Source organism: Melanaphis sacchari, unplaced genomic scaffold (assembly GCF_002803265.2).
Source record: "Melanaphis sacchari strain LSU unplaced genomic scaffold, SCAv2.0 Contig9_pilon_pilon, whole genome shotgun sequence".
Taxonomy (NCBI): Eukaryota; Metazoa; Arthropoda; class Insecta; order Hemiptera; family Aphididae; genus Melanaphis; species Melanaphis sacchari.
The window spans coordinates 1,264,731-1,275,704 of record NW_020271711.1 but is presented as its reverse complement, the minus strand read 5'-3'; the positions used below and the strand labels follow the sequence as shown (position 1 = coordinate 1,275,704).

The following is a 10,974-nucleotide window of genomic DNA, read 5'->3' as shown; positions in this document are numbered from 1 at the left end:
TACTACTACTACTACTACTACTACTACTACTACTACTACTACTACTACTACTACTACTACTACTACTTCCACTATTACACTACTACCACCACAACTGCGATTCATCCACAGCAACTACCACCGCCGCCGACACTACTACCACCGCGTCATTAAACGTGTGCGCGCGCGTTTGTATGCGTATTTGCACCATGCGTGCGAGTCTGCGAGTCATGGGTGCGGACGCCCTCCGCGTACCATACGACGGTGCGGGGTGGTGGCGAGTGCGTGCGTTCGTCCGCTTGGCGGCGGTGGCGCGCGCGCGCACGCATTACTACTGTGTTTTGCGTCTGTGTGAGAGCTGGCGGCCGGCGCGCGCGCGTTCGTGCGAGTACGTGCGTGCGAGACTCATGTCCCGAGAGCGCGTATACGCGAGCCCGCGCGCTAGTGTACGACAGTGTGTCAGGTGTTTGTGTGTGCGTGTATCGGTGTGTATGAGTGTATGTGTGTGTGCCGCGTGCGTGTGTGTGTGATTAGAGAGCGATAGCATCGTTCCGTGTGTTACGTACGGTTTTCTCGCCACCGTGGTATTAACTCGTCGAGAGTGTGTTTGTGTGTGTGTGTGTGTGTGTGAGCGCCGCGCGAGCTTTTTGCCCAGGAGCGACTCATCGCCGTCGTCGCCGCAGTTTCGCCGCAGTTGACTGTTTTCCGCGTATGCGTTTTTCACGCGCGCCGCCCGCCGTCGGTTTTTCTCGTTCACACCGCGTCGCCGTCGAACATCATTCGTGTGTGCCGACTGCCGACGCCACCACCGCCGCCGTCGTCGTGTTTATCATCCGGTCGGTCGGTCGCCCGCCCTCCTAACAACAACCGTGACTACAGCCGTCGACACCACATCCATTGCGGTACTTACGTATTGTGTTACCGTGTGTTAAAACGATCAAAAATATAATATCATTATTATATTTGCTTCGACATAGGTACTTACAAATTATTTATCATTTATTATTATTATTATTATTATTATTACTATTATTATTATTATTACTGTTCATTACCTATTACAATATTTGTATCGTTTTCGTGTGGATGTGTGTGTGTGTATGTGTGTGTGCGCGCGTGTATGAGTGCGCGACCGTGTGCATTGTATATTATAATAATATGTTCTTATGCGAGTTGCGAGTGTCGAGTTCGTGTGTTGAGGATTTCATGATTTTGGTTTAATGGTGATAAATGATAATAATATTGTCGTTGTCGTCATCGTGCACCACCGCGGTCCAAATCTATTGCACCCGTTTCGATTTGATATCGATTTACGATTTCACTCCCGAAGGTTGAATGAGACAACCGCGTTTTGCGTTTTCAAATTCTGCGCACGTTTGGTAGTCCGTTCTGTAACAGTCGTTTTAAAATCCTCAGTGGCGCAGCACTGTAGGGTCGGTCGGTCGGTCGCTATCGAAACGTGAACTTGAAATTTTCCGCACACGAAACACGCGCTCGATTTTCGTTTGCCGTGGAGGGTACACGAGATAATAAAGGTTAGTGATGAGCGCTTATCGCCGCGGTGCATAAGTTCATGGCGATTGATTGATGCACTTCTGTTTGTTTTGTGTTTATTAGAAGGATAATAACCGTTTTACGCGCGACATAGACCTATAACACCCCATACCGCTATATGCAACGATATTTGGTTCTCTTGAATTCCACTGAAATTTAATTCGTACAAGTAAAATATAACTATTTAATGCACCCACGCTAGATTACATGTTTGTCATAAATCATAATCATTCAATTGTGTTGCATTTTTCATGTCAACCTGTCTGTTATCAATAATTTACAATGCATAAATCAATACTAAAGTGTGAAAACAGCTCACACATGATCATTTTTATGACAGAATATCACACAAGCCGCTTATCTTGTTTTGAAAATCATTGATTATTTCACGCTGTGCCCACAACTAAACGATCATCCAGTTTTCAACCACATATGGCAGGCCTTAACTGAATGATTATGACTGTTTAAATAAAACGGAAAATAAAACAAATCGTATATAGGCTGCTTTATCTCTGTATAAGGTCTATGAATGGTGCTCAACGACATTAGAATATTGTTTAGTGTCAGTGTTTTTTTCATGCATACCATTGTGTCTATGTACCCATTAGTATATAATTTATAATGTGATCCCCATGGTGGGGGATACAAAGTCGTCTCCCTATCCAATAACACTGTATCACAACTCTGTTATAAAAGAGGCACCTAGGCTCATATTTTTTATTTGGTTGTAGTAGCTATATTGTTTTTATGATGTGACCAACTCTTTGTTGTCATTACTTGTTGATACATTATATTATCACTTTAATCATGTTGTTGCATTAACTCTTGACTTGAAAAATTCTTATTTTTTGTCATCTAGTTTTGTAAATTTTTAAACATATCATAAATATCGACAATTAATATAACAAGGCTGATATTTATTTTAAATGTTGAATTAATATTAAAATAAGTTATAATTACTTATTTTTGAAATTATACAGTTTTTAATGTTTACCTATGTTAAAAATAATTTTTTTTTGTTTTCAGGTTGCAAATTATTGATGTCTGTTTTATCGTTTAAGATAAGATAGCTTTGTAGTATTTCAACTTATAAACTATGAATCGTCTCAATCAGTGATATATTCTTGGATTCATCAAATTTTCATAGTTAATTTTATTCCATGCATAATACTTATTTCAAGTTCTTTATAAAGTCTATAGTATGATAGTTAATTGAATAATAATACTTTAGTCACTACTCTGCATACGGACAATGTTCATTAAATATGCTAGTTTGATTGTATCACAACAGCATCATAAATATCTACAAAACGACGGTCAATCACCACACAGACGTTTTATCATTTCAATACTCAATAACAATCCAAACAAGCTGTCTACCTTCAGGCAAACAGTTGGTTTATACAGTTGTTAACTATAGTAAAAGTTGATCCTTGAAATATAGTTAACAAAATGCGATTATATCAAGAAGAATAATATTAATTAAATAGTAAATGTATATATTATAATTACATTGTGTTTCTGTCGTTTAATTGACAATAGTCACCGAAAATTAATTTGAGCTCTGATTACGTGTAAACAAAAAAGAGGTTTTCGCATTTGCTTATATAGAGCATGTCAAACACGGCGGCTACTGCTTCTAGTGCTGGTAGTACTGCTAGCGGTGGAACTACTGCGTCAACTGGTGCGGCCACAACATTTGTTGACCGCATCGATCCGTTCACAAAGATATCTGTGTTAAAACGCAAAACGAAGCGTTCACAGGGTTCGTCGTCTTCTTCTAGGTACCGTACATGTTCAGACGTCGAATTACAGCCTTTACCATTGTTAAAGGGTGAGTAAGAGTTAACAATACAACTTACTATCAATAATTTATTTTTTAATATTTATGATTTATTTGATCAATATGTTGAAAATAATTAGATTCATATATCTACTTAGTTTATTTATTATTTTATGGTATAAGAAAGTCTATGGATAAATCTACATAATATATTATGTATATAGCTACTAATTTATTATAATTTACCATACTTAAAAAGTTATTTTAAAATACTGAAATATATAACTTGTTTCATTTTAATAGGTACATAAAAATGAAGTAATATTTTAGGTAACTAATATCCTTAAAATATTTATGTATGAGAGTTATGTAGAAAGTAAAGTTAAAATATTTTTTGAAAATCAAATTGTATTTGTACTAGAATATTGTTATTTAATTACTATTCAGATTGTCGAATTTTGGAGGACTGGTACCAGTTTATATTATGGGTGCTCCCTTTAGTAATTTTTAATATTGCTCAAAATCTCTTGAGGATCGATTCTGCAGCCTACTGTGATACAATATCAGATCTATACATTTTATAAATATATGTAATTTTTGGTTTAAAAAAAATATTTCTTTATTTTCTAAATAACCTTTCTACAATTAAAAAAAAGTTATTTGTTAAATAATTTACATATTCTTGGTAGTCAAGGATTTATTAGTCCATTTTTTATCTTATTGAAAATAATAAAACATAATCATAGATTTTTTTATGTAAAGTATTCTAATAAGAATACTGCTTTTTATTGATTGAGATTTTAGACAAAATAAAAAACTTTCGTTTAGATGTGTATAACTCATTCACACTAGTATAAATTTAAATTTGTTTAGTATTATTGAAATATACTTATAAAATTGTTTTTTCATAAATAGGTTAGGTATATATATAAATTATTTAAAGTAAATAGGTCTTACTGGTTTATTGAGTAAAAATTTAAGGTAGCTAAATATTAACTTATTCTTAAAATATAAATGTGTACCCAAATGTATGTATTAAGTTATTATGTTAAATCTATAGTGTAATTTACTGAAAATAAGGAGCATTGAAACTCAAAACTGGCTTAAGATTTTATTAAAATTGTACCTAGCTTAATGGTTAATTACTTAAATAGTACATCCATTTTTTGTTATTATCCAATTGCTTAATTAAAGAAAAAAAGTCTGTGTGTTAGGATTAAATATGAGTTATGAACATAGTTAAGTTTTTAATAATTGTATGTAATTGTGTTTCAATCCAATCAATTACATACACATAGTATAAAATGATTTTAATTTTATTATACATTTATGAAATTTTTTTCCGTAGATGTAACTGCTCAGGAACAAGAAGAGTTAATGATAAGAAAATTGCGACAGTGCTCAGTGCCTTTTGATTTTATGGATCCTATGGCGGAACTCAAGGGAAAGGAAATAAAGCGTGATACACTTAACGAACTGGTTGATTATGTATCTACATCACGGGGTGTATTGACAGAAAATATGTATCCAGAAATCATTAAAATGGTATGAAATATAATTTATACTTATAAAATAGTTTTTTTTTTAAATAATAATTATTATTTTTTATTTATTATGAAAATACAACCAATTAGATCATATTGTAAACAAAAAGGTTTATAATATATAAGACATAAGTAGTCATTAGCCATTTATATGTATTGTGGTTTTCTATCAAAAAATTATTAATTTAACTAATGTATATTATTTTAATTATTAGTTTACTAATACATACTTGTGTTATATTATTGTATAGTTTTTTAGATTAAAAAGATAAATTGGCATTAGTTTCTTTTAAAAAAAATTAGTTTCAATTAAATAGAAAAATATTTAATTTAATATTATTAACCTTCTCTTTTCACTCTAGGATTTGGTTGAGATACTAACATTTTTTATTTTTTGAGGGGTAAAAATGGTGTATAGTTGACGTTTGATTTACTATTAATTGTTTGGTTTTTTGAAATGTCATCATGCATGTAGGAGTTATTTTTTCCTGATATGAAAATCAGTATATATTTATACAACAATTTTTACTTAGATAGTTACATAGTTATGTTGTCTATGTACTTTAAATCATAGATTCTTAATTTTTCAAGGTTTGTGCTTCTCATACTATTGTATGATATGCTCCCTTTCCTCTTAATTACAAAGTTCAAGTATGATTAATATAGAATTTATATTATATATATATGTGTGTTTAATGTCATGAAATTTTAATTTTATATTAAATTATCACACAACCAATATATAAATTAAAAACAAATCTATTAACTGAAACAAAATTATTTTAATATAGCATGAAAGCTAAGATACTATTAATTATTTGTATCTTGTTCAATTTAGAATATCATTAGTTTAATCATATTTATTTACAAGTGTTTTAACTATCAAGTGTTTTAGGAATATGGCTGATGTATATACTATATATATATATATAGAGTATATAATACATATCAATGTTTAAAATTCAACAGTGTTCTTTGAATTATTGAAAATAACGTAATTATTCATTAAAAAATAAAATATAAAATATAAATAATAAGAAATAGCGTTTTCATGTTTGGTGGTTTAAAAAAAAATTCACACCTTCATAGGAGGATGCACCTCCCAGATTGAGAACTATATGCTGATTATTTTATGTCTATATTATGATTACACAAAACACAATTTTCAATAAGTTATTGCTACCACTCAATAATTAGTTATCTTAAACACAAGTTATGGTTATCATGGTTAATGCTGGTTATCATTTTTTCAAAAGTATCCATATTGAATATGATAATAAAATAAAGTGTACAATAACCCTAAACACAGGCAAGGTGATTAATTAGATTTCCTCTGAAACATTAATTTATATCAGTGGCATTAATGAAAAAATTAAATTGAGAAATATTGATTATTATCAACAAACTATATTTATTTAATTAAATAAGGACTAGGCTCAAAGTACAGTAATATGTAAGTACATAATACATACAAGATACATAAAATCAAAATTGTTAAGTGAGATGTTTTATAATAATATCAGTAATATAATAACAAACTGGCTAGGGGTAATTATTTAAATTTATTAAAGATTAATGGAGAAAACTGTTGGTATACTATATATTCTTCAAATAGTGAATATTTTAGCTGTAACCAATTCATTGTTGGTGGCAATAGTCTTAATTTTGCAAGATTAACTATTATTTTAATAATGAACGATTTTAATTCTAAAAAAAATTTTTAATTGCTTGTTTAGATTTCTTCAAATTTATTTAGAACACTGCCACCCAGCGATAATCCAGATTTTGATCCCGAAGAAGATGATCCTACATTAGAAGCATCATGGCCTCATTTAACTGTAAGTATATGTATTTATCGAATAATTTAAACAATAAGAAATAAAAAATAGTTTTTACGTTTTATTTCTTTTAAGTTAAGTTTTTATTAACAATTTAATTTTTAATAAAGATGTTCATTTTTACAACATTTATTTATCTTGATTAATACAAAAGTTCATTAATCATTAAATTTGTTTAATTTTTTTTAGCTTGTTTATGAATTGTTTTTACGCTTTTTGGAATCGCCAGACTTTCAACCAGCCATTGGCAAGAAAGTCATTGATCAGAAATTTGTGTTGCAGGTAATAATGATAACTAATAAGAAAAAAAATATTGAGATACTATTTAGTATTTTATTTTCATATTTTGCACATATCAAGAGTACACTACTGCAAAAAAACTATTTTTTCTATTAATATTCAGTCAATCTCATTTGAATATGTTTAGTTTTCTATAGATACATAGTATAAACCATATATTTTACTTAAAAAATTAATATTGCCCCATGTCATCTGGTTCTACCTTAGAATTTTAAAATACGGTATATAGTTTAGTTTTTTACTACCTATGCAACATAATAATTGTGTCATGTTCAGGATTGTACCATGTAGTAGTAATTAAATTTTTTGGAGAACTAATTTATACCAGTTATGCTTGGTAGACACTAAATTGTCAGTAAAATGTTTTTAACGTGCTCAAAGATAGATTATTTAAATAACATAAGTTGTCATTAATATTGAGATAATAATAAACCTATATTATGCAATTTAAAAGAAAATAAATTAGGTAAATCGATTATTATCTGTTTTAATAATTAGTAATTCTAATAAGTATTAGAATGTTTCAGAGTAAGTTGAACATAAAAATATTTATCTGTAATAATATAGTTTATTTTTTTACAATTCCTATTTAGTTATCTGATGTTAAAATATTAGTAACCAAAATAAGTATTAAAATTTATAAAAGCTAAAATTATTCAAAAAACTAATTTGATGTATTATACAGCTCCTTGAATTATTTGATACGGAGGACCCACGGGAGAGAGACTTTCTCAAGACTGTGTTGCATCGCATTTATGGAAAATTCCTGGGCTTGCGTGCTTTTATTCGCAAGCAAATCAACAATATATTTTTAAGGTTTGTATTTAACTAGAAAACAATTAATAAGTTCTTAAATTATGTATACTTATAACTTATTATTATGAAATTAATAAAAAAATGTGTTATTAGGTTCATTTATGAAACAGAACATTTTAATGGTGTTGGTGAACTATTAGAAATTCTAGGAAGGTAATTCAATACATATTTATCTACTGTTATAATTAATTAGTTATATGTAAATTAACACTTATTAAGAAGTTAATATAAACAAAAAATCTTTTTGTTTTCGTAGCATTATCAATGGGTTTGCACTCCCTTTGAAGAACGAACATAAGCAGTTCCTGGTTAAAGTGCTCATACCTTTGCACAAAGTCAAATGCTTAAGTCTGTATCATGCACAATTAGCATATTGTGTAGTTCAATTTATTGAAAAGGATAGCTCTTTAACAGAATCTGTCATTCGAGGCCTACTCAAGTATTGGCCAAAAACGTGTAGCCTAAAAGAGGTAATGTTATAAATAACTTTAAATACCATTTTAAGAATACTTAAATGAAACTAATATTTATGAACATGCAATTATTTATTTTTGATACTGAAGAGTTAAATGATTTACAGACTTTCTTTAAATAATGAAATAATTTATAGATTTAATTTTTTATTTATTATTGGCGTTTTATTAATGTTTTTTATTTTTTTTTATTTGCATATTAGTGAGTGTCATTAGTAGATAACTTTTCACATCAAGTTTGCCCTGATAATTATTTAATTATTTTAATTGTATATATAATTATTAGAATAAAGTAATTTTTATGCTAATAACATAAACCTGTCGTGCCTAAAGGTACATATTGTTTATTTCAAATAAAAATAATAAAAATTGCATATTAACCTTATTTGAATTTTCATTTCATTTTCATTTCTTGATTTACAGGTCATGTTCCTTGGTGAAATGGAAGAAATACTTGATGTTGTTGAGCCATTACAATTTCAAAAAATTGAAACGCCTCTATTTAAACAAATTGCTCGTTGTGTATCCAGTGCTCACTTTCAGGCATGATAACTTTTATTTCAATTTTTATATTGTGTATTAAATATTAATTAACGTAGTATATCTGCAAACCTAAAAACTTATTTCCAATAGCATGGAGTAGTAGTTTATTTTTTATATTGATTTAGATTTAAAAATCAATTATTTTTTGTATTAACACTATGATTTTGAATCTTGAAATTAAATAAAAGTAATTTAGAATTATAATTTAAGTGAACCTATATTATATATATTTATTTAGTGTTCAATTATTTAAAATTGGTTTCTTAAGTTTAAATAAGATAAATAAAATAAATGATAAAAAATAAAAATATAGATTTAATACTAATAATAAACTATTTTATGAATTAAAAAACTATATACTTCTAAGTTATCAAATATTGATTTTGATTTTGGTACCTAGGGAAAATTAAAATCGGTCATTAGAAGGTGTACTATTTCTAATATATTATTTAATTACAGTTCTAAGCTGTAGTATAAACTATGCAATTTATAAATTATTAATTTATTACTGTTTTTCTTTCACGAATTTGTATTTTTAAATTTAGGTTGCCGAACGAGCGTTATATTTGTGGAACAACGAATACATAATGAGTCTGATAGAAGAAAATAACCAGACAATCATGCCAATTATGTTTCCAGCTTTATACCGCATCAGTAAGGAACATTGGAATCAAACCATTGTAGCATTAGTTTATAATGTACTGAAAACGTTCATGGAAATGAATAGTCAACTTTTCGACGAATTAACTGCTAATTATAAAGCAGAACGACAAAAGTAAAAACTTGACAATAATTCTGTAATCATTTTTTTAATTTTATCATATTTTTGTAGAGAGAAGAAAAAAGAAACTGAACGTGAAGAGTTATGGAAACGATTGGGACAACTAGAAATATCTCATGTCCGCGCTAAACCATCAGCAGCGTCACTAATATCAGTAGATAATAATAACAAGACTAGTAGTAATAATAGTTTGGATTCTGTACAAACAGCAGTAACAACATCAGCAGCACCAATTGCAGCAACACCAATAGCATCATCTCCAATTGCAGCACAACAACAGTAGTAGGAGTGGTAGTAGCAGCGATAATAATTATTTGTTATTCAATAAATACATGTAACCATGTGTATGTACTATCTATATATTTATTTATATACACAGACTTTCATATGTATTGTGTGTGTTATATTTGTATACAGTTAAAGATCAAAACATTAAGATAAAAGTGGTGGCATTTTAAAACAATACAATGAATGTACAGTGTTGTTATCGGTGCATACATGCTGCTCTAGTATGTTGTATATTTTATTTTTAATAGTATTTTTATGGTAATATATGATGGAAATATGCTCCATATAAAAATTATGTTTAAAAAAAATTAATATCTGAGATAAAGAAATTATGGGGAATGTTAATAATTATGGAACATGACACATACTTGAAAGCTCTGTGAATATTTATTTTATGTGTATGAGATTTTGATGAAGAATATAATGTTGGTGAAATTAAGTATGTGATGTAAGACATGTTTACACACATATTTTTATTTTTATTAAATGTATATTATGCGAATTGTTTAATATTATATACTCAAAAATGTGATGTTATCATTGCTATTATTCTATTGATTCACAATAACAATCAACACATGTGTAAACACGTATAACTATGCAAACTGTGGCGTTATAAAAATTTTAATTTTTTAATTTTTAATGTAAATTAATTAGATTTAACCCTCTCCCCTGTGTAAGCGTGTGCGTGTGTAAATAATAATAGATTAATTAAATATTAAAAATTGTTATTTTTTAATAATTATATATATAAATATATTATATAATATATAATGTAAACATTCTTAACTGTTAGCAATGGTAGTAGTAGAAGTGGTAGTAATAGTAATAGTAGTAATAATAATAATAATAATCATAATAATCATAATAATAATAATAATAATAGTAGTGGTATTATTAGTAGGAGTTAAAAAACATTATTAAATAACAAAGTACATATATAACTAATTACATATAATTATCTGTAAATAATTTAATAACTGAGCAATCATTGATCCGATATCTTAATAATGTTATATCATTATTACTAGTATAATTATTGATGTTCATTGAGGTTCCACTGCTGCTACTCATA

The 10,974-nt window shown here is 28.6% G+C and overlaps 1 protein-coding gene across 3 annotated transcripts; it reads left to right on the top strand.

Moving 5' to 3' along the window:
* Positions 1–413: 413 nt before the first annotated feature.
* On the top strand, positions 414–10,748 carry LOC112603184 (serine/threonine-protein phosphatase 2A 56 kDa regulatory subunit epsilon isoform). 3 transcript variants are annotated; one of them, XM_025351645.1, is made up of 11 exons: positions 414–956; positions 2,560–3,367; positions 4,665–4,861; positions 6,597–6,698; positions 6,888–6,980; positions 7,684–7,814; positions 7,908–7,967; positions 8,071–8,284; positions 8,711–8,830; positions 9,376–9,605; positions 9,663–9,894. In XM_025351645.1, the coding sequence occupies exons 2-11, from the start codon at positions 3,148–3,150 to the stop codon at positions 9,892–9,894; spliced, it is 1,599 nt and encodes a 532-aa protein (XP_025207430.1). In that variant the 5' UTR covers positions 414–956; positions 2,560–3,147. The 3 variants fall into 3 exon arrangements, with proteins under 3 accessions (XP_025207430.1, XP_025207431.1, XP_025207433.1); XM_025351646.1 differs by lacking the exon at positions 414–956 and adding an exon at positions 1,127–1,514; XM_025351648.1 differs by lacking the exon at positions 414–956 and having other exon boundaries at positions 3,148–3,367; positions 9,663–10,748.
* Positions 10,749–10,974: the final 226 nt, after the last annotated feature.

Excerpts from the sequence above, each read along its gene's own strand:
- LOC112603184 (XM_025351648.1), top strand. The coding sequence starts at position 3,148 with ATGTCAAACACGGCGGCTACTGCTTCTAGTGCTGGTAGTACTGCTAGC. Across the intron at positions 6,699-6,887 it reads CATCATGGCCTCATTTAACT|CTTGTTTATGAATTGTTTTT; the intron begins GTAAGTATATGT and ends AATTTTTTTTAG. Across the intron at positions 7,968-8,070 it reads CTATTAGAAATTCTAGGAAG|CATTATCAATGGGTTTGCAC; the intron begins GTAATTCAATAC and ends TTGTTTTCGTAG.